Source organism: Helianthus annuus, chromosome 4, assembly GCF_002127325.2.
Source record: "Helianthus annuus cultivar XRQ/B chromosome 4, HanXRQr2.0-SUNRISE, whole genome shotgun sequence".
NCBI lineage: Eukaryota > Viridiplantae > Streptophyta > Magnoliopsida > Asterales > Asteraceae > Helianthus > Helianthus annuus.
Window position 1 is genome coordinate 17,884,309 of NC_035436.2, and position 25,224 is coordinate 17,909,532.

At 41.1% G+C, this 25,224-nt stretch overlaps 1 protein-coding gene and 1 long non-coding RNA gene across 2 annotated transcripts; both read right to left on the reverse strand.

Moving 5' to 3' along the window:
• Positions 1–7,154: 7,154 nt before the first annotated feature.
• On the reverse strand, positions 7,155–9,082 carry LOC110930820. Its single transcript, XR_002588096.2, has 2 exons — positions 8,523–9,082; positions 7,155–7,504 (listed from the first exon to the last, which is right to left on the reverse strand). It is a non-coding gene; the product is annotated as an uncharacterized LOC110930820 (long non-coding RNA).
• A 623-nt stretch (positions 9,083–9,705) lies between these two features.
• Positions 9,706–12,252, reverse strand: LOC110932587. The gene is made up of 2 exons (XM_035989243.1): positions 11,322–12,252; positions 9,706–11,165 (listed from the first exon to the last, which is right to left on the reverse strand). The coding sequence occupies exons 1-2, from the start codon at positions 12,250–12,252 to the stop codon at positions 9,706–9,708; spliced, it is 2,391 nt and encodes a 796-aa protein (XP_035845136.1).
• Positions 12,253–25,224: the final 12,972 nt, after the last annotated feature.

Genomic DNA, 25,224 nt, shown 5'->3' on the forward strand with positions numbered 1-25,224 from the left:
CCTTTAATTTAACAATTAAAACATCTCCTCGTCTCGTAACTCCATCCCTGGCAGTTAACAGCAACGTGTCCTTGATAGCCGCATCGGTAACACACTCTGTTATCATACCATGGACCACCTTTTTCACACCAAATACTCAGATCATAACATTGTTTGGCTTGGTGGTATTCCTTTCTCAAGTTTGCTGGTTTTGACTTTTCAGCACTGTGGTCCAACCTGCACCACTTATTTGAACAATTTGTGGTTCGCTTTTCTGTCATAGTGGTGCTTCGTTTTTGTGAACAACAAATTTGACGAGATTATTCGAACGATGACAGAAATGTTTGATGAAAAAGAGAATGAGTTTGTTGAAAGGTTAAATAGATTTGGGAGGTATCATACGAGTATGTTTGATCAAGATGATAAGCATATTTGGACTCTTCGACTTGAAAACTTTGCTTGTCAACAGAATGAGAGCTTGAAAGAGATGGAAAAAAGATTTGATTACATGATGGACAAGTTAAGATCGTTTGGAATAAAATTAACAGATACTGAAAAGACATCAAAGTTGGAAGCCGCTTTACCTGCCGAATGGGATGATGTTTTAAAGGAGTTAAAACAAAAGCCTAAATTCTCGAAATTACATCCATCTGATTTCATCAGTAAACTTCAAAAACGTCATTATGAAAATCTTGATAAGAAGAAGATATTGATGAATAAAATCAAAGAGCATCTAGATGAACTGAATCTGGGAAATCTGGATAAAATCAATTTGGATGTAATTACTGAGATTAATAAAAGAATTTGTATATGTTTTGCTGCAAAACAAAACATGAAGTATGATTATAAGAGAGGATGTTATATTGATGAGAATTTAAAACCTCTTGATTTTGTTAAAATTGTTTGTGCAGGAACATACAAGGCAGAGATAAAGGAAATGTCAAAGAATGTGGAATCTGTGAAGAATGAATCTTCAAGTTCTGAATAAGTGTGCTCTAAGTGTGACAGCTTCAAGACTGACTATGACAAACTGTTGAAGAATGCGGAAAGTTTGACATCAGAAGTCAAGAAGTTGAAAGATGAAAAGAAAACTGATGAAAAACAGATTCTTATGGTTCAGGGTATTTGTGAGAAACTGAAAGCTGAAAACAACAAACTGTTAAGTAATTTTAACAGTTTGACATTGAAAAATCAGAAGTTTGAAGAAAAGATTAAAAATTGTGAAATTGAAAAATCAAAAATTGAGAAAGATTTTCAAAATCAAATGAAAATTCTTGAAGATGGGAGAGATGTGTTTAGCAAAAACAACATTGAAAAACAGAAAATGATAAATTCCCATCTTCAGAAAATTATAAAATTGGAAAAAGAAGGTGAATGTGCTAAAAAGAAGATCAAAGAGTTGGAAAAAGAGCTTGAAAGCAAAAAAGAAATCGTCAGAAGATGAGGATTTCTGGATTAAGCTGGAAAACAAGAATCTGAAAGCTAATGAGACAAAATTTCAAGAACAGATAAAAGTTCTGGAAAATGAAAAGTCTGTTCTTGAAAACATGAAGAATGAGAATGAAAATTCAATCAAGTCTCATCTTGAAAGAATATCTCAGTTTGAAAAAGAAGCTGAGAATTCCAGAAGCAAGATTGATGAACTTGAGAAGAAATTGATAGGTTTTGTGATTTCATCAGACAGTTTGAAGTTTCTCTGTCCAAAACCAATCAATTCAGTTCCAATAAGTGACGATGTCACAAACTTTGACAATGTCAAAGTTGAAGATTGCGATGAAAAATCTGATGATGTAAATGAAAAATTAGAAAAACAAAAATTGTTTTTAAATTTGAAAGAAAAATTTCAGAAAACTGTTCTACAATCGACTGAAAAGGGAGAATGCTCTAAGCAAAAACCTTTGAAGAAGAAAGTGGAACAGAACTTGTAGGAACGTTTGACGACCTGACGAGTCGATCAGAAGAGCGCTTAGACAGAATCAGAGGCGGAATTCATTGATTCGGTCTTCGTAAAGCTTGATTTCACTATTTAACTTCTTGTTTATTGATAATCTGACAGTTTACACGTTCAAGAAACAAATCGGCAGGGCTTTGCCATACCTTACAAGACCATCACTACTAGATCCGCTCATGTGTCCCCTATATATAGTCATGGTGGGTTCGCTTATATGGACATGTCCGTATAAGCGGACCTGACATAAAAGCGGACCTACCATGTCCGTATAAGCGGACCTGACATAAAAGCGGACCTACCATGTCCGTATAAGCGGACCTGACATAAAAGCTGACCTCCTATGTCCGCATAAGCGGACCTCCTATCATATGGTCATATAAGCGGACCTAGCTCACTAAACACATATAATTTCCTGATTTCTCGTACAATGAACCCTAAAATAACATTCTAAGACAAAGACTTGATCCAAGACGAAATCAACAGATGAAATGCACCAACACCACTAACAATATTGTTTGTAATTAGGATAAGTTATATTCAAATCCTAAATTAAAGTGAGCAACAAATTAACCAGATATGGTCTCTGTTACCATGGTTAATGAATTGCCATAAAAGATAATTCCATAATAAACTCCTAAATAAAACTTTGTCGTTATCTTCTGTAGCAGATTCAAGTTACAATGGCTGATCCAAATGAAGTGAATAGTCATTCAAAAGAAGATGAAAATGATAACACCCAGATTCATTTAACGGGCGCGAAATTAAAAGCTCTTGTCGACGGTGCTGTTAAGGCAGCCTTAGATCGACAATACCAGGGGGTCCATCCTTGACCTGCCCATTTGAACCCCCACCAAAGAGTGAACCTAGACCCCTATTTGGATTTTGAGCTATTTGAAAACCAGGGGGTCCATTTGATCGAAAATTATTATTATTATCAAAATTATTATTATTATTATTATTATTATTATTACGCCAACCCGAACCAAAATTATTATTACCAAACCCGCTAGGTTGACCTCTACCGAAACCTCCTCCTACGAAGTCAACTTGCTCCTCACCAACTAGCAATGGACACGCACTCGTATCGTGACCCCCTCGGCAATACTCACATTTGTCTACCTTAGCCTTAATTTCCTTAAGTTCCCTAGACATGTTTTTCAAAACAGCGGCTAAACTAAGATCCATGGTGACATGGTTCACCCCTCGGGCGGGTGCACTAGTAGTGGTATTAGAATTACCACTTTGATACCGCTGATCGGCTCGCGATTGAGATTGAGACTGAGCAAATGCCTCAAAACGCTCTAAACACTCAGCAACTGTAAGAATACCCATCATATGCCCCCCCCCCCCCGCATTAGTATCAAACCTATCACGAGTCTCTTGGGTGAGACCGTTATAGAATTTCTCACATAAAGCCCAATCGGAAAGACCATGTTGGGAGCAACGAGCACAAAGGTTTTGGAAACGCTCCCAAGCAAGGTAGTAAGGCTCGTCGGGCTCCATGCGAAAGGAGTGGATTTGGTCTCTAAGACGTGAGGCTTTAGCGGGCGGGAAATATTTGTTCAAAAAGGCTTGACGAAGCCCTGCCCAAGTAGCCGCACGCCCTGCTAGTGAAAATGGGAAAAGCTAAAGGTAAGTAGCATCATTAGGTACTCCATGAAGGCTAAAAGTAGCAAGGATACGGGAGAACCGGTTTATGTGGGCCGGTGCGTCCTCGTCCTCGCGGCCATGGAATTGGATGCTATTGGTAATGGCCTGCATGGCGTAAGATGGAATCTGCCATGAGTTTTCGTTGACTATGGGTGGAACGGTGATGGGTGAAGCAAGACCAGTGAAGCCCTGGGTGGCTTGCTGGTGAACGATTTGCCTAGCGTTGGCCATGTGTTCTATGTTTTCTGGGATGCTAAAAGTGCTAAAGGTGGGGCTATCGGGTGGGGAGACCTTAGATGATGTTTTAGGTGAATGAGGTGGGGTGGGTAATGGAGTGGAATCGAAATTTGGAAACTGAGATGAAATACTAACCTGTGGCCCTTGACCCAATCGAGATGATGATGATGACTCGGTGACTGGTGGCTTTGGTGGCGGTCCGTGCGAGCGCAGATGTGGCATCCACTACAAGCAAAAACCTGAATGTAAGAAAAGCAACACCAGTCACTATGACTCAAACAAAAATAAAAACACAAATAAAAGACTCAAACAAACTAAACACGTAGCACGTATATGTCAATAAAGTCTATCAAAGCTAATGAACACGATTGCCAAGAGTCCCCGGCAACGGCGCCAAAAACTTGATGTGTGCTAAACAGACTATAAAAAGTAACTAAATAAGACTCTCTAAGCTAGACACTAAAAAGCTTTAATTCTAGACTCGACCTAAAACCACACAATCGGCAAGTGTACCGATCAATGTAGTATAACCTAGGAAGTCCGGATATCGAACCACGAGACTCTATGTATCACGTAAACCAGACTCTAAAAGACTCTGACAGACACGACTTAACTTGTTTATTTGTTTGGGGGGGGGGGTTACGGAAAATCTAGGAAATCTATATTAAACTACTAAATTAACTAGAACTAGACTAAACACGAATTAAGACTGAGACGATTCTTATATGAGAACGAGACCACCTAGACAAGAATTCTGGAGTGTTTTTAAGAGACTACCGATTAAGTTAAGTGCACGAGTTATGGAACCGGGATCTTAAAGTACTAAACCTATTAAGAACCATCGAGGCCCCTCGACCCTTCTCAAGGAGAAACCTGTGGAACTACCTAGGCCGTTAATCCTACCGGTTATTAGACGCCTTTCCAGTTGTCTAATTATTGTGTAAGTACCCTAATATTGACCTACTCTTTTCCAATCATAGATCTAGGGTAGTTTGAAGTAATTAATTTGACTTGATAGACTAATAAGACCGACAGGTTAACCAAGACATGACCTTTTCCAAGGACTATCTAAAGCAATTCGCCGGGTAAGACCTACCAATAGCCCCTCACTTTCCAGGTATTAGGACTAGTAGAACACTAAGACTTAGCAAATTATTACCAGTTACTTCTAGGGGTTATTGCGCAATTCTCCCTAAAGAGTGAAGGTTTTCTACCGTGATATAGACACTCACCGAAACCCTAAACCCTAATATGACTCTATATTTTGATAAAGACCGTCACTAAGAATCATATGAAGCAAATAATAACAATAAACCAACTCAAAGCATGCATATACATCAAATCATTAAATCAAACCGCTTACAAAACACAATTAATCCATAATAATCATGCAAATAACATAAACGGTAAAAACTTTATTTTAATCCATTCATCAAGTCTAGGTGGTTAATAAATTTAGCCGAGCATGTTAAAATGTGAAAACAATTCAAAGATGTCTAAATACGAATTCATCATAACAAGTTTCGTAAGAAAAGTTAAGAATAAAGAACTAGAAAACCCGATTAGATCTTCAAGTCTTCTTCCCCGAACTTGTACCGATGATTCTTATGCTTCGAGAACTCCAAAATTGCTCCAAGAATGCTCAATAATTCGCCCAAGAAGTCCCAAAATCGTCACTAGGGTTTTTTCCAAGTTTAAGATGAATATATATGACTTTCCATAACAAACCCTTATAAAATTCGCACAAATTGGCAGCTACAGGCTTCTGGCTGGGCACCACAAGATCAGGGACTGGGTGGTGGGGTGCCACCTTGTTTTTCAGCTCATGTACTACCTTCAGACTCTCGCCGGGTGCCAGAAACTCCTCACGGGAGCCAGAGGCTCTTTTTTCAGCTTTTTAACTTCTTTTCGGCTCCCGATCTTTCCAACATGCTTCAAGACTTGACACTTCAATATTTTGGCTCATTCCACTCGGTTTCCCGCATATTTGAACATCAAGACCTGCGAAACACAATTTGATCAATAGTATGCATATTCTAACGAAAAACAAAACTAAATATAACGAAAACTATACAAACTGTACACGAATAAAAGATGTATTTTGCAATACATCAAACATCCCCACACTTACTCTTTTTTCGTCCTCGAAAAAGAATTATGCAACGAAATCAGAGACAATTAATCACTCGGGTCAAAAGCATAGGTATATTTAATTAAAACCAGGGCTTGCGTTAGCCGCGATTGCGAATATACTTGTCCCCTTAAACCCGCATCCAATCCTAAGCCCTTATCATGTGAATTTAATTTAAGTGCGGTCAGTCTACCTAGGGTCTCACACTAGAATCTACAGTCCACCTACTCTCGCCTCAAGCTTATAGAACTAAAGGAACGATCACTGGACCAATTCCTAACCGTCTTATATCAAAACCAAGAGAGTTTACAATCATATTTTTTTTCTCTTTTTTTTTCTTTCCTTCCGTGAGTCTAGACGATGCTTTCCCTAACCAAGAGGCAATCCGGCTGTAGAGTCGCTATCCCCAACCTCAGATTACTTAGGTTTCGGTACTTTTTACTTTTTTCTTTGCACGATCGATTTCACACACCCTAGCGGTAATCCGACTGTAGAGTCGCTATCCCCAGCCCAGACTACATAGGAATGCACTACTTTCATTTAGTTTCTAGCTGACTTTTTATTATTTTTTTTTCACTATTTTTTTCATGATCACAAACTCTAACGGTTTTAACTTATAACGGTGCCCCTTATACTCTTATTGACAGTTTTAGTTTCCCATATTTCCCAGGCGAAAACCCACTGGCAGACCGACAATTAAGGTATATTAACTCAAAGGGACTTAAAACCAAACCCGGGCCTATCCATATATCCCAAACTAGACGCAAGCTCGATTTATTTTAACTCATATTATTATTATTCGAACCCGAGCAAAAAATTATCTTTTCTATCATTTTCCGTTTAAAAATGCAAACTTCTTTTATTTCAAAGGACATTTTCTGATTTTTTAATTTTTTTGGATTTTTTCAATTTTAATTTTTTTTTTTCATATTTAAGACTCGATTATTTACAAATATCCCATCCCCACACTTAGAGATTGCATTGTCCCTAATGCAAGAACAAAAATACGACTCAACACTACCTAAGAAACTAGAAACGATAACGAAATAAATAAAAAAAAATAAAACAAAAAGGGAAACGACTTAGCTGAGTATGTGAGACTGTCAAAGTGCCAGTCGTTTCCACATAAGCCCTCCAATTCGAAACGCGCCCAGCAAACAACTCTAACCTCGGACACATGAACGAAAGCGGCTACAAATACCAACCTAATCACTCAAACACCAAACACTAGCAAAAGATAATATGTAATATCACGTTCAACAACCATCCACAAGTGTATCAACCAACCCCAAAACCCATCCAACCTGTTTAAAATATTAGTACAGACCAAGATATGATGAAAACAGCATAAAAGAAAAATATAACAAAAAGATATGCTCAATCACTGCTGCATCATCCTCAATCCACACCATCTACTCCTCATCTCAAACCCTGCTCCACGATAACTGACTACTCTCAGTGGTAAATCAGTCGGCTGCTCCTGAGCAGCCCCCTGAGATCTCGTGGAAGCACCTTGCCTGCGTTTGGTGCCTGACGAGGAACCTTCACCTGGCATCCTGTAAAAATTAATTCAAAAACGCGCAAAAACAGGTGAACAGTCAGTAAACACAAACTATTTTTGTTATTTTTGAGTTTTTTTTTTGTTTTTTTTAACATAATACTGTACATTCGAACAACGGCCGTATAGCATTTCGTTCGCGGTCGTTGTTCGAAAACAAGTGACTTTATGCAACACAATTACAAACCGACTCCGCCCGAATGGAGATTGAGTACGAGCGCAACGGTTTGAATATCAAGTGAGCATATTGACACTATACGACACTAGCAAGACTCGAAACACACTTAAAACGACACAAAGGACCCTAAAAGACGCAAAACTCAACTACACCTAAACTAGACGCAAAATACAAGACTTACAAACGATACCTTCTCCCGGCACTTTACTTGCCCTCAAGTAAACCCAAGTGCCTCCCAAACCGACATCGACATCCAAACTTACTTAAAATCAGCCATGTAGTAGTTTAAAACAAATTTTAGCATTGAAAAATTCCGCCTAGTTAAAGGAGGTTTCATTCTTTACAAAAGTTTCGATTCAAAGTTGCAAGTTGGAATCATACGCATCAATATACTACAAACCAATCAAAATTCAGCAAATCAAATCCCAAATTCTATCCGGCAATCATCAACATCCCAGAAACAAACCACAATCCAAACCAACATTGAGTGTAAACCGATGTAAAGTTGAAACTTTAGTGTCGCCTTAGTGAACCGGGTCAAAATGGATGTTATAAAGCTGAATTTATGTCCAAAAATTTTCCAAACTGAATCCCCACACTTAATGTCGGCAAACCCGAGTCTAAAATATGACCGACATGTCGAGCATACCCAAAACCAAGCCACCCGCAAGCAATATTCTGCTTAAACAACCAAACCGAACCCAACCGCAACCTCAAACGAACACCAACACGAACTAAACAGTCGACTCCACAAGAAACACCCCTAAAATTATCATGACTCTAAGTGAAAAACTAAACTACAAGACTCAAAGTACATAAATTACAGGGAAACGCATACCTGAGATTCGCTTGAAATAAGAAAAACGAGAAGAAAATTCGGTTGAACCTTGATCCCCACAGCTGAATTCGATGTTTATGAGGAAAAAAATGGTAGAATGATGGATGGAATCGGGTGTTTGAGGGTTGTGTGTGGAAAAAAACTTGATTTGTGATGAAAGTTTAGGTGATGTTAGTGGATAAAGGTGGGAATAGGTGATAAGGAGGGTGATCGGTGGGTGAAAAGGGTGGGTATCAGTGGGGATGTTTGAGGAACTAATTTAGTTAATTTATTGCAAAAAAAATAGTCACGAACTAATTTATTTATTTTTTTGTTTGAGGAACTATCCACTCGGTTGGACGGTGGAGGGGAAGTAGGTGAGAGGAAGGGTTGTCGGCGAGATAGGGTGGAACAATGGGAGAAGGTTTGTGAAGGATTGGTGATGTGATTTTAAGTGGTCATGGAGGTTGGAGGGGTATCGGCGGTTGGGAGGTAGAAGAAATAGGTAAGAGAAAAGAACTTTTGGGGTTTTAATGAATTGAGACTGCAGATGAGGCTTCCTGGCGGCCGGCTAAGAACGGGTGAGGTGGGTGGCGGCTGGTCACCATGTTATAATTTTTTCCGAAAAAAAAAATGAGTATCGTGCTGGCGGCCCGCTAGAGATATTTGAAGTGGATGGCGGCCCACCACCACGTTATAAAATTCCGAAAAACAGGTTATACATGCTGGGCCGGGCGAAAAGAATTATGAGTAGGTTGGTGGCAGCCTGCCAGTGGCCATTCTCAACAAAAGGTTGTCTAAAATTTTCTTGCAATGCCTTAGAAAAATTTTGAGTTTTTCCCAAACCATCCAAAAACCAACCAAAATTTTTTCTAACACTTAAAACTTACTTAGAACCTTATTTTTCTCGTAAATTCCTGCAAATCCTCGGTAGTGTACTCCTGCAAATGACTCAAGACAAGAACAAGGACCCGAAAAAAAAACTAACAAAAACAACCGTTAGCTACCGAAAAATACGAAAAATAAACGAAGATACAAATGGTACAAACTATACACTTGGGTTTTCAACTTTTCACATACTTATGGAGGATCATAGAGATGCAGCTCACCTCAAAACACACACTCACGGGCTGTAGCACCATTATACCTATCATTGCTCAACTCAACCCAAACACTCTTATCTCTCTCACAACCTCTCAACTCCTCACCTGGCGGGTTTGAATCTATAATCTTCATATCGAACTCCATCCCCACACTGAGCCTTGTTCAGTGTCTCTATCTTAGATTCTAAACGCACGATCCTCTCCTCTAATTCCTCTACTCTCCTATCCGGTGGATCCCCACATTTGAGTCCTATCACCTTCTCTAGACTCGGATCACTTATCACCTTCTCCTCCTCTTTCTCGTCCTTCTCACACTCCCCTACTGACGATACCGCCTCCACTCTATCACTAGGCCCTCTCGAATTCATAACCTTAAAAATTACCGATTCCTCGCCCGCTCTAAGTGTGATGGTGCCTAAAAAGACATCTATGAGAGCTTTAGCGGTGTTCAAGAACGGGCGTCCTAAGATTAACGGTACGTTTTCATCGGCTTCCATGTCGAGAATGACGAAGTCAGCCGGAAAAACGAACTTGTCCACCTTAACAAGCAAATTCTCGACTATGCCCCTAGGGTGTTTCACGGATCTATCAGCTAAGGATAATGTCATTCGGGTGGGTGAAAGCTCGCCTAAGTCTAGCTTTTCGTAGAGAGAAAAGGGCATCAAATTGATGCTAGCACCTAGGTCGGCTAAAGCTCTAGTATTAGTGTTACTACCGAATAGACAAGGAATTGTGAAAACACCGGGATCGGTAAGCTTTTCGGGAAGCTGATTTGAGACAACGGCCGAACATCCTCCATGCAATGGGACATTCGACAACTCCCCTAACTTCTCCTTATTCCTAAGAAGGTCCTTTAAAAATTTCGCGTATTTAGGCATGGACTGGAGTGCCTCGATAAAAGGAAGATTAATCTTCAATTGCTTGAAGATGTCTAAGAATTGCCCGTATTCCCTCGAGTATTTTTTATTCTTAAGACGGGAAGGGAACGGGACATACGCATGGTTCACTAAAGGCGAAGGCCTAACATCCACGGGAGGTTTCTCTACTCTCTTCTCACCTTGAGACTCACCGGGCTGTGTGGTACTTGCTGGGCGCAGCCTCGATTGCACTTTGCCAGGAGCCTCCATCTCTATCTCTTCGTCTACAATATCCCCATCCTCATCGACTACTCTCTCTTCAACACTAGGGTCCCCTACTATTTTGCCACTACGAGTGGTAATGGCCTTTACATGAGCATTCGGGTTAGGTTGGGTGTTACCCGCAAACTGACCGGGTAATCTCTCCTCTAACTTCCTAGACATATCACCTACAACCCTTTGAAGGTCTTGGAAAGCAGCTTGGTGATTCTTAAGCATAAGGTCATGTTCGCTAAGTTTCTTTTGGGTGGTTTGGTCCTTAACAATTAATTGACTCATCATTGCCTCCATTCTTTCTAGACTACCCCCTAAATCATAACTTGAATCCTGACCTGTTTGAACCTGACTACTTGACCCCCCATCCTTGACCTGCCCATTTGAACCCCCACTAAAGAGTGAACCTAGACCCCTATTTGGATTTTGAGCTATTTGAAAACCAGGGGGTCCATTTGATCGAAATTTATTATTATTATCAAAATTATTATTATTATTATTATTATTATTATTATTATTATTATTATTATTATTATTATTATTATTATTATTATTATTACGCCAACCCGAACCAAAATTATTATTACCAAACCCGCTAGGTTGACCTCTACCGAAACCTCCTCCTACGAAGTCAACTTGCTCCTCACCAACTAGCAATGGACACGCACTCGTATCGTGACCCCCTCGGCAATACTCACATTTGTCTACCTTAGCCTTAATTTCCTTAAGTTCCCTAGACATGTTTTTCAAAACAGCGGCTAAACTAGGATCCATGGTGACATGGTTCACCCCTCGGGCGGGTGCACTAGTAGTGGTATTAGAATTACCACTTTGATACCGCTGATCGGCTCGCGATTGAGATTGAGACTGAGCAAATGCCTCAAAACGCTCTAAACACTCAGCAACTGTAAGAATACCCATCATATGCCCCCCTCCCCCCCCCCCCCCCCCCGCATTAGTATCAAACCTATCACGAGTCTCTTGGGTGAGACCGTTATAGAATTTCTCACATAAAGCCCAATCGGAAAGACCATGTTGGGAGCAACGAGCACAAAGGTTTTGGAAACGCTCCCAAGCAAGGTAGTAAGGCTCGTCGGGCTCCATGCGAAAGGAGTGGATTTGGTCTCTAAGACCTGAGGCTTTAGCGGGCGGGAAATATTTGTTCAAAAAGGCTTGACGAAGCCCCGCCCAAGTAGTAAAGGTATCGGTTGGTTGAGAGTCCAACCAAGTAGCCGCACGCCCTGCTAGTGAAAATGGGAAAAGCTGAAGGTAAGTAGCATCATTAGGTGCTCCATGAAGGCTAAAAGTAGCAAGGATACGGGAGAACCGGTTTATGTGGGCCGGTGCGTCCTCGTCCTCGCGGCCATGGAATTGGATGCTATTGGTAATGGCCTGCATGGCGTAAGATGGAATCTGCCATGAGTTTTCGTTGACTATGGGTGGAACGGTGATGGGTGAAGCAAGACCAGTGAAGCCCTGGGTGGCTTGCTGGTGAACGATTTGCCTAGCGTTGGCCATGTGTTCTATGTTTTCTGGGATGCTAAAAGTGCTAAAGGTGGGGCTATCGGGTGGGGAGACCTTAGGTGATGTTTTAGGTCAATGAGGTGGGGTGGGTAATGGAGTGGAATCGAAATTTGGAAACTGAGATGAAATACTAACCTGTGGCCCTTGACCCAATCGAGATGATGATGATGACTCGGTGACTGGTGGCTTTGGTGGCGGTCCGTGCGAGCGCAGATGTGGCATCCACTACAAGCAAAAACCTGAATGTAAGAAAAGCAACACCAGTCACTATGACTCAAACAAAAATAAAAACACAAATAAAAGACTCAAACAAACTAAACACGTAGCACGTATATGTCAATAAAGTCTATCAAAGCTAATGAACACGATTGCCAAGAGTCCCCGGCAACGGCGCCAAAAACTTGATGTGTGCTAAACAGACTATAAAAAGTAACTAAATAAGACTCTCTAAGCTAGACACTAAAAAGCTTTAATTCTAGACTCGACCTAAAACCACACAATCGACAAATGTACCGATCAATGTAGTATAACCTAGGAAGTCCGGATATCGAACCACGAGACTCTATGTATCACGTAAACCAGACTCTAATAGACTCTGACAGACACGACTTAACTTGTTTATTTGTTTAGGGGGGGGGGTTACGGAAAATCTAGGAAATCTATATTAAACTACTAAATTAACTAGAACTAGACTAAACACGAATTAAGACTGAGACGATTCTTATATGAGAACGAGACCACCTAGACAAGAATTCTGGAGTGTTTTTAAGAGACTACCGATTAAGTTAAGTGCACGAGTTATGGAACCGGGATCTTAAAGTACTAAACCTATTAAGAACCATCGAGGCCCCTCGACCCTTCTCAAGGAGAAACCTGTGGAACTACCTAGGCCGTTAATCCTACCGGTTATTAGACGCCTTTCCAGTTGTCTAATTATTGTGTAAGTACCCTAATATTGACCTACTCTTTTCCAATCATAGATCTAGGGTAGTTTGAAGTAATTAGTTTGACTTGATAGACTAATAAGACCGACAGGTAAACCAAGACATGACCTTTTCCAAGGACTATCTAAAGCAATTCGCCGGGTAAGACCTACCAATAGCCCCTCACTTTCCAGGTATTAGGACTAGTAGAACACTAAGACTTAGCAAATTATTACCAGTTACTTCTAGGGGTTATTGCGCAATTCTCCCTAAAGGTGAAGGTTTTCTACCGTGATATAGACACTCACCGAAACCCTAAACCCTAATATGACTCTATATTGTGATAAAGATCGTCACTAAGAATCATATGAAGCAAATAATAACAATAAACCAACTCAAAGCATGCATATACATCAAATCATTAAATCAAACCGCTTACAAAACACAATTAATCCATAATAATCATGCAAATAACATAAACGGTAAAAACTTTATTTTAATCCATTCATCAAGTCTAGGTGGTTAATAAATTTAGCCGAGCATGTTAAAATGTGAAAACAATTCAAAGATGTCTAAATACGAATTCATCATAACAAGTTTCGTAAGAAAAGTTAAGAATAAAGAACTAGAAAACCCGATTAGATCTTCAAGTCTTCTTCCCCGAACTTGTACCGATGATTCTTATGCTTCGAGAACTCCAAAATTGCTCCAAGAATGCTCAATAATTCGCCCAAGAAGTCCCAAATCGTCACTAGGGTTTTTTCCAAGTTTAAGATGAATATATATGACTTTCCATAACAAACCCTTACAAAATTCGCACAAATTGGCAGCTACAGGCTTCTGGCTGGGCGCCACAAGATCAGGCACTGGGTGGTGGGGTGCCACCTTGTTTTTCAGCTCATGTACTACCTTCAGACTCTCGTCGGGTGTCAGAAACTCCTCACGGGGTGCCAGAGGCTCTTTTTTCAGCTTTTTAACTTCTTTTCGGCTCCCGATCTTTCCAACATGCTTCAAGACTTGACACTTCAATATTTTGGCTCATTCCACTCGGTTTCCCGCATATTTGAACATCAAGACCTGCGAAACACAATTTGATCAATAGTATGCATATTCTAACGAAAAACAAAACTAAATATAACGAAACCTATACAAACTGTACACGAATAAAAGATGTATTTTGCAATACATCAATACCACAACCTCTTTAAAGCATATTGACTTAGGAAACCAGTGTAGGACTAATACGGTTACCCGTTGCGCCTTTTTGCGCGCACGGTTCGGCTTATGTAACTAGTTTACATAAACTAGCCGAAACGGGTCAAACCATATTGTTTTGACCCCAAAATCCAGAGTGTGGTTATTATACCTATATAAAACAAATCTTCAAACTTGTTGGGTCTAAATTACATTCCATTCCCGGTTTTCGCCTTTCACGCGATTAAACCGTAATTATCCTTTGAAACTGACCGGTCTAAGCTACGGCTAAATTAAAGACCCGTTAGGATTCTAATAGGTTATGTTAAACCTTCGTTCCAGAATAGGAGACCAGTAAAAGCTATTTGCAATTTATTCGATTAAGGATTTATACTTGCAAAGGTAAATACTTTTAACTTATTTTCCGTTATACGGGCTTGGATTACGGTATATAGCATACCGCTTGATCGGGCATCAAATTCTCCACCGTTGAGTGGGTAATTGAATAAATTTGATTGGCTCGTTTAAACAGTCTTGTTACTTAAAGCCTTTGGGGGGTTAATGACCCTGTCCCGGATATCCCTGGCAGCATTTTACGAAATGGCCACGACCTAAGCGCGGAGTGTAGGCGTACACTCGTCAATGCATAAATAGTTGATGTGGTGTGTGTCACACCCCCAAAATCCACTAGCGGAGTATCACCGCATGGAGGCGTGACTGACCATGATCCAGCCACCAATCATATTGAACAATATAAATTAAGTAAATAAAAGTCCAATCCAATCAATATAATTGGTGTCAAAACAATTCAACCAAGTCAAAGTAATCAGCGGAAGCATAAAGTTTAAAACCCAAAACATAAGTTAAAAGTTCATAAGTTTAACATGGAACTCAACAGTCCATGTCCCACAACGTCCACGCCTCCTCGTGCAAGCTCCTGAAATACCTAACGACCTGCAAGGCATGTAACAACGAGTCAACAACAAAGTTGAGCGAGTTCACAGTTGGTGTTCATTATTAAGTTGTTTCAAAACCAGGAGTTCTTTTGTAAGTTGTAAGTTAATCCGTTTACCCTGTTTCCCAAACATATCCATAGTTGGTGGGGGCTTCCCCATGTTAACCACTAGACCCGTTTACCATATCGACCACTGACTAAAGTAAGTTGGTGCCCTGACGTCAATGTCTATCATCATTGACTAGTGCCCAGATCCATTAGTTCACGCCCGTCCTCTGCGGCACGGTGTGAGGCTTGTCAGACCTAAATAGCGCTATCTAACTAATGACCCGCTCGCCATTGGCCCGGCGATTAAGTCGATATAAAAGGAGGGACTTCATGATAGAGAGTTTTGGTCTAGTATCCGTGTTGTCACCCTTCAGTAAAGAGGGTGTGTACGTAATCCCCAGACCATTAACACGACGGATCGCACACGAGTTCCCTTTTTTTTAAACGAAATCGAACCGGAACTCGTTCTCGAACATACTCCTTACATTTCTTTCGGTTACAAATATATATATATATATATATATATACATAGTTACGTAAACATGTACTATTAGAATTCAATTACGGTGTTCATGACCTTGAAACGACATCGAGCATGAATAACATCGAGCATGAATAACATATACAGATGCAAACTAAACACACAGGCCACCTACACACTTATCATTCCTAACTCATGTATAACATCAAGCATGACCAACGCATGTACAGATCATCGAGCAAGTATATAAGTCTTTCCAGTTAACCGTTTAATCACGACACATGATCATGCCCAGTTTTATACACTTAAACAAGTTCACATATCACAAACATCCATGCACGGTTCTACGTATTATCAAGCACGGAGATCACATGAGTAAACTTTACTAAACGAAACCGTAACAAGTCTACTGCTAGAATTACGAACGAGGGGAAGGTAAATGATCGTACCGGTGTTTGGCGGAGACTGAACTCGCCAGAGAAGACGATGGTGGTGGCCGGTTCGTCGTAGGATCTCGAGTGAGAAGGGAAGAGTTGCGACGGGGGGGGGGGTCTTCTTGCTGCCGTAGGGTTTTGGGTTCTTGTGAATCGTTATGCGATATATATATATCAATTCACGAAATTTGATGGCTGAACGAAAATATAAGTCGGTGATTGCATGAAGGGAATGTGGGCTGACTTGGGCCGTAGCATGAGGGGGGTCGGTTTGGGTTTCCTAGGTTGGGCCGAGATCAAGGAACTTGGACTGCTAAACAATTAATGAGGGTGTTGGGCTGCACTAGCAATTCGCTGCAATTGTGGTTGCATTCAATTAATATCTATTTATATATTTTTTTTACACATACATACATGTATATCATTATTATTATTATTATTTATTTATTTAACACATAAACCAACTAATAGTAAGTGTATAATTAGTCATCCCTAATATGATATATATATTAAACAAGTTATAGCTCGGGCTTCATAGGTTTTGAGCTACGTGAGTGGATTTCAACAGTTCGGGTCGGTTCATTACCAAATGGGCTTGGTTTCGACTACACGTCTGCACCCTATAAACTAAATGAGTATAAGTTTAATTCGTCGAAAATAAATAAGTATTTATTTATTTGCAAGAGCGAAACGTACGATTTATACTTCGAAGTTACGGGTTGTCACATCATCCCCAACATGAAAGAAATTTCGTCCCGAAATTTAGCACGTAGTAACTGAGGAAGCTAGTTAAGTTGCGTGGTTTCCTGGTTTTTCTTGGGGTGTCACATCATCCCCCCGTTGGTTTGGAATTTCGTCCCGAAATTCCGCAGAACGATAGGAATGAGGTCGATAGAAAAGGTCTGATCGGCAAGAACAAGATTGCAACCCTAAACTATGTGTGTGGCTTCTAGACTTTTACCGTTTGCTAGTTCTACTATGCGCTTGGTGTTCAGAAGTGTTGGGGTACGATTAAAAATTTGACTTACTTTTAAAGACACGAAACTAGTATCGGCACCCGAATAAAATAAAACAGTAACACAAAAGTCGTCAAGTAGGAACTCACCTTGACCGATCACGAAGGCACGTCCCCTAGCACCATTGTCGTCGTTGTTACCCCCATTGTTGTTCCCGTTTCCTGGGTTGTTGTTGTTCTGATTCTGATTCAGCTGGGGGTAGTCTCTTTTGAAATGGTCTTCAGCACCACACTGAAAGCATCCTTTGTTGTTACCCTGCTGCTGCTGCTGGTTCTGCCGTCGCTGATTCGCAGGGTAGAGACTCCTGCAATCCTTGGCCGCATGGCCAGCTTTGTTACACCTCTGACAAGTGCCCTTAGTACACGGTCCGCTATGATGGAAACCACATTGATTGCATTTGGGGTGGTTCCCCTTGTACCCACTCTGCCCTTGACTACCAGAAGATTGTTGACCAGGGCTTTTGTAGTCGTCAGTCTTTCGCTGCTGAGACTGAGACTGAGCTGATGTTGAACCCTTGCTTGAGACTCCATCTCATTTGCGCTTGTTGTCATTGGGAGTAGCGGAAGTAGTAGCACCGGTAGCACTAATAAGTTTAGGCAGCCTGTCTTGTTCCACTGCCTGATCTGTGAGACGATGAGCAAGTCGCTGAATATCCTGGATGTTATTAAGATTGGCCGACGTCACGTGGCTTTGAATTTCTGGTGCCAGCCCCTTGAGATACAACTCTATACGCCTGATAGGAGGGTCCACCATAGTTGGACACAGCACGGCCAGCTCGTTTGACCTTTTAGTATAGGCTTCAATTTCCGACCCAGTCATCTTCAAATGAAAGAACTCCACCTCTAACTTGTGGATGTCGTCTCGCGTGCAGTATTCTCGTTTGATCAGCTCTTTGAAATCATTCCAAGGAGTGGCGTTAGCAGCTGCCAATCCTAAGAGTTGAACTTGCGCATTCCACCAAGTCAGCGCGATTCCTTCCAGTGTTCCAGTGGCGTACTTCACCCTGCGAGCCTCAGGGCATTCACACATTTCAAACACCGACTCGAGCTTTTCGAACCAGTGGAGGAGTCCTACTGCTCCCTCCGTGCCACTGAAGGTACTTGGACGACAATCCATGAAATTCTTGAAGGTGCAGACAGGTGGCTGAGCATGTTGACCTATTGTGCATACGAATAGGACAATATTAAGCACGAGAGTTGGTTTATGAATGTAGGATCTAAAGATCCTAGCGGAAATCACGACTGCAGGGTATGCTACCTGCTTGTGCGGCTGCAAGCGCCGCAGCAACCTGTTCGTTGATGAGAGCCGTCAACTGGGCTTGTGTCAAGTTAATACGTCCAGCCATTGATCTTCATATCAAAGGCAACATAAGTGAGAAAAGTTCGCGAAAGTGTGATGACAGAAGAGAGCAAGCACATAAGTGTTTTCGAGCAATAGCATATAATAGGCAATGTAATCTAAGCATACCACGAGCAAAGTTCTATGTAATTCTAGCATGTAGGCAATAAACATAAACCATATTACCTAGGATGTTGAGTCTTGCACGTGGAGCGAAGCGTCGTTGTGGATCGTTGAGCACTGTACAGGTTATAGTCTGATTTTAATAATAACTTTTTCCCTTATTAAAACCAAGTTCTCTATAATCAATGGCTCTGATACCAATCTGTCACACCCCCAAAATCCACTAGCGGAGTATCACCGCATGGAGGCGTGACTGACCAGGATCCAGCCACCAATCATATTGAACAATATAAATTAAGTAAATAAAAGTCCAATCCAATCAATATAATTGGTGTCAAAACAATTCAACCAAGTCAAAGTAATCAGCGGAAGCATAAAGTTTAAAACCCAAAACATAAGTTAAAAGTTCATAAGTTTAACATGGAACTCAACAGTCCATGTCCCACAACGTCCACGCCCCCTCGTGCAAGCTCCTGAAATACCTAACGACCTGCAAGGCATGTAACAACGAGTCAACAACAAAGTTGAGCGAGTTCACAGTTGGTGTTCATTATTAAGTTGTTTCAAAACCAGGAGTTCTTTTGTAAGTTGTAAGTTAATCCGTTTACCCTGTTTCCCAAACATATCCATAGTTGGGGGGGGCTTCCCCATGTTAACCACTAGACCCATTTACCATATCGACCACTGACTAAAGTAAGTTGGTGCCCTGACATCAATGTCTATCATCATTGACTAGTGCCCAGATCCATTAGTTCACGCCCGTCCTCTGCGGCACGGTGTGAGGCTTGTCAGACCTAAATAGCGCTATCTAACTAATGACCCGCTCGCCATTGGCCTGGCGATTAAGTCGATATAAAAGGAGGGACTTCATGATAGAGAGTTTTGGTCTAGTATCCGTGTTGTCACCCTTCAGTAAAGAGGGTGTGTACGTAATCCCCAGACCAGGAGATTACGCAGGTTCCGATTATATTCTTATCACGTGTTGTCACCCTTCAATAAAGAGGGTGTGTACGTGTCCCAAACCAGGAGATCACGCAGTTTCAGTTTAAATCCTTTACCCATTCCCAACCCCTGGGAATCCCATGCCTTGTAGAAAAGTGTGAACTCACCTTGGTTGCTCGGCAGATAATTCACTTGCTAAAACACTTTAGTCTGTTGCGTCCTATTATAATTTACTACATCTTGTTAGATTCGTACTTCAAACGCTTCCCGTAATAATACATAATAATAGTTCCAAGTAGCACGTAAGCACGTAGTTATATCATCATAGCATACGTATCCGCACATTAACCACGATTAGTCGTTTAATCTAGTCCGTAGGGTGCAACCCGAATAGTTAAGGGCCCACACCAGTGTGGCCCAATTTTTATCACGAGCCCAGGTAGCATGTGAGGCCCAATACAGTTTTTAATCCCAACCCAGAAAATACAAAGGTCTCAACAAATTATCCTAAATCAAGCAGGTAAAGAAAAAAATACCATTGATCATCCAAATCATTCTCCTATTTGCCAGCTGTAGTATGCAACGAGACAAGCATATAATGCACCAATTTTTTTAGAATTAATCACATTGCATGTCATCCATTCTAAACCAAATCATATAAGATAGAAGCGTTTTCAAGCACATTCAAATTTTAAGTAAAGGGAGTTGTACCTTATGCAATCTTTCATGTACGTTTCATTAGAAGAAAACCCATATTCAACTAACAGTCATCATCTTCTTATAAACCCACATTAATTCCAAATATATGACTAACATCTAAACAGAGAAACTCACATTAATTCATATCTCATGTCCATAATGCATCTATAGAAACTTACAGACCACCGACATGTCTCGCAACTCACATCCTTGCAAATCTATTCCATTAACACGACGGATCGCACACGAGTTCCCTTTTTTTTTAAACGAAATCGAACCGGAACTCGTTCTCGAACATACTCCTTAAATTTCTTTCGGTTACAAATATATATATATATACATAGTTACGTAAACATGTACTATTAGAATTCAATTACGGTGTTCATGACCTTGAAACGACATCGAGCATGAATAACATCGAGCATGAATAACATATACAGATGCAAACTAAACACACAGGCCACCTACACACTTATCATTCCTAACTCATGTATAACATCAAGCATGACCAACGCATGTACAGATCATCGAGCAAGTATATAAGTCTTTCCAGTTAACCGTTTAATCACGACACATGATCATGCCCAGTTTTATACACTTAAACAAGTTCACATATCACAAACATCCATGCACGGTTCTACGTATTATCAAGCACGGAGATCACATGAGTAAACTTTACTAAACGAAACCGTAACAAGTCTACTGCTAGAATTACGAACGAGGGGAAGGTAAATGATCGTACCGGTGTTTGGCGGAGACTGAACTCGCCAGAGAAGACGATGGTGGTGGCCGGTTCGTCGTAGGATCTCGAGTGAGAAGGGAAGAGTTGCGACGGGGGGGGGGGGGTCTTCTTGCTGCCGTAGGGTTTTGGGTTCTTGTGAATCGTTATGCGATATATATATATCAATTCACGAAATTTGATGGCTGAACGAAAATATAAGTCGGTGATTGCATGAAGGGAATGTGGGCTGACTTGGGCCGTAGCATGAGGGGGGTCGGTTTGGGTTTCCTAGGTTGGGCCGAGATCAAGGAACTTGGACTGCTAAACAATTAATGAGGGTGTTGGGCTGCACTAGCAATTCGCTGCAATTGTGGTTGCATTCAATTAATATCTATTTATATATTTTTTTTACACATACATACATGTATATCATTATTATTATTATTATTTATTTATTTAACACATAAACCAACTAATAGTAAGTGTATAATTAGTCATCCCTAATATGATATATATATTAAACAAGTTATAGCTCAGGCTTCATAGGTTTTGAGCTACGTGAGTGGATTTCAACAGTTCGGGTCGGTTCATTACCAAATGGGCTTGGTTTCGACTACACGTCTGCACCCTATAAACTAAATGAGTATAAGTTTAATTCGTCGAAAATAAATAAGTATTTATTTATTTGCAAGAGCGAAACGTACGATTTATACTTCGAAGTTACGGGTTGTCACATCATCCCCAACATGAAAGAAATTTCATCCCGAAATTTAGCACGTAGTAACTGAGGAAGCTAGTTAAGTTGCGTGGTTTCCTGGTTTTTCTTGGGGTGTCACATCATCCCCCCGTTGGTTTGGAATTTCGTCCCGAAATTCCGCAGAACGATAGGAATGAGGTCGATAGAAAAGGTCTAATCGGCAAGAACAAGATTGCAACCCTAAACTATGTGTGTGGCTTCTAGACTTTTACCGTTTGCTAGTTCTACTATGCGCTTGGTGTTCAGAAGTGTTGGGGTACGATTAAAAATTTGACTTACTTTTAAAGACACGAAACTAGTATCGGCACCCGAATAAAATAAAACAGTAACACAAAAGTCGTCAAGTAGGAACTCACCTTGACCGATCACGAAGGCACGTCCCCTAGCACCATTGCCGTCGTTGTTACCCCCATTGTTGTTCCCGTTTCCTGGGTTGTTGTTGTTCTGATTCTGATTCAGCTGGGGGCAGTCTCTTTTGAAATGGTCTTCAGCACCACACTGAAAGCATCCTTTGTTGTTACCCTGCTGCTGTTGCTGGTTCTGCCGTCGCTGATTCGCAGGGTAGAGACTCCTGCAATCCTTGGCCGCATGGCCAGCTTTGTTACACCTCTGACAAGTGCCCTTAGTACACGGTCCACTATGATGGAAACCACATTGATTGCATTTGGGGTGGTTCCCCTTGTACCCACTCTGCCCTTGACTACCAGAAGATTGTTGACCAGGGCTTTTGTAGTCGTCAGTCTTTCGCTGCTGAGACTGAGACTGAGCTGATGTTGAACCCTTGCTTGAGACTCCATCCCATTTGCGCTTGTTGTCATTGGGAGTAGCGGAAGTAGTAGCACCGGTAGCACTGATAAGTTTAGGCAGCCTGTCTTGTTCCACTGCCTGATCTATGAGACGATGAGCAAGTCGCTGAATATCCTGGATGTTATTAAGATTGGCCGACGTCACGTGGCTTTGAATTTCTGGTGCCAGCCCCTTGAGATACAACTCTATACGCCTGATAGGAGGGTCCACCATAGTTGGACACAGCACGGCCAGCTCGTTTGACCTTTTAGTATAGGCTTCAATTTCCGACCCAGTCATCTTCAAATGAAAGAACTCCACCTCTAACTTGTGGATGTCGTCTCGCGTGCAGTATTCTCGTTTGATCAGCTCTTTGAAATCATTCCAAGGAGTGGCGTTAGCAGCTGCCAATCCTAAGAGTTGAACTTGCGCATTCCACCAAGTCAGCGCGATTCCTTCCAGTGTTCCAGTGGCGTACTTCACCCTGCGAGCCTCAGGGCATTCACACATTTCAAACACCGACTCGAGCTTTTCGAACCAGTGGAGGAGTCCTACTGCTCCCTCCGTGCCACTGAAGGTACTTGGACGACAATCCATGAAATTCTTGAAGGTGCAGACAGGTGGCTGAGCATGTTGACCTATTGTGCATACGAATAGGACAATATTAAGCATGAGAGTTGGTTTATGAATGTAGGATCTAAAGATCCTAGCGGAAATCACGACTGCAGGGTATGCTACCTGCTTGTGCGGCTGCAAGCGCCGCAGCAACCTGTTCGTTGATGAGAGCCGTCAACTGGGCTTGTGTCAAGTTAATACGTCCAGCCATTGATCTTCATATCAAAGGCAACATAAGTGAGAAAAGTTCGCGAAAGTGTGATGACAGAAGAGAGCAAGCACATAAGTGTTTTCGAGCAATAGCATATAATAGGCAATGTAATCTAAGCATACCACGAGCAAAGTTCTATGTAATTCTAGCATGTAGGCAATAAACATAAACCATATTACCTAGGATGTTGAGTCTTGCACGTGGAGCGAAGCGTTGTTGTGGATCGTTGAGCACTGTACAGGTTATAGTCTGATTTTAATAATAACTTTTTCCCTTATTAAAACCAAGTTCTCTATAATCAATGGCTCTGATACCAATCTGTCACACCCCCAAAATCCACTAGCGGAGTATCACCGCATGGAGGCGTGACTGACCAGGATCCAGCCACCAATCATATTGAACAATATAAATTAAGTAAATAAAAGTCCAATCCAATCAATATAATTGGTGTCAAAACAATTCAACCAAGTCAAAGTAATCAGCGGAAGCATAAAGTTTAAAACCCAAAACATAAGTTAAAAGTTCATAAGTTTAACATGGAACTCAACAGTCCATGTCCCACAACGTCCACGCCTCCTCGTGCAAGCTCCTGAAATACCTAACGACCTGCAAGGCATGTAACAACGAGTCAACAACAAAGTTGAGCGAGTTCACAGTTGGTGTTCATTATTAAGTTGTTTCAAAACCAGGAGTTCTTTTGTAAGTTGTAAGTTAATCCGTTTACCCTGTTTCCCAAACATATCCATAGTTGGTGGGGGCTTCCCCATGTTAACCACTAGACCCATTTACCATATCGACCACTGACTAAAGTAAGTTGGTGCCCTGACATCAATGTCTATCATCATTGACTAGTGCCCAGATCCATTAGTTCACGCCCGTCCTCTGCGGCACGGTGTGAGGCTTGTCAGACCTAAATAGCGCTATCTAACTAATGACCCGCTCGCCATTGGCCTGGCGATTAAGTCGATATAAAAGGAGGGACTTCATGATAGAGAGTTTTGGTCTAGTATCCGTGTTGTCACCCTTCAGTAAAGAGGGTGTGTACGTAATCCCCAGACCAGGAGATTACGCAGGTTCCGATTATATTCTTATCACGTGTTGTCACCCTTCAATAAAGAGGGTGTGTACGTGTCCCAAACCAGGAGATCACGCAGTTTCAGTTTAAATCCTTTACCCATTCCCAACCCCTGGGAATCCCATGCCTTGTAGAAAAGTGTGAACTCACCTTGGTTGCTCGGCAGATAATTCACTTGTTAAAACACTTTAGTCTGTTGCGTCCTATTATAATTTACTACATCTTGTTAGATTCGTACTTCAAACGCTTCCCGTAATAATACATAATAATAGTTCCAAGTAGCACGTAAGCACGTAGTTATATCATCATAGCATACGTATCCGCACATTAACCACGATTAGTCGTTTAATCTAGTCCGTAGGGTGCAACCCGAATAGTTAAGGGCCCACACCAGTGTGGCCCAATTTTTATCACGAGCCCAGGTAGCATGTGAGGCCCAATACAGTTTTTAATCCCAACCCAGAAAATACAAAGGTCTAAACAAATTATCCTAAATCAAGCAGGTAAAGAAAAAAATACCATTGATCATCCAAATCATTCTCCTATTTGCCAGCTGTAGTATGCAACGAGACAAGCATATAATGCACCAATTTTTTTAGAATTAATCACATTGCATGTCATCCATTCTAAACCAAATCATATAAGATA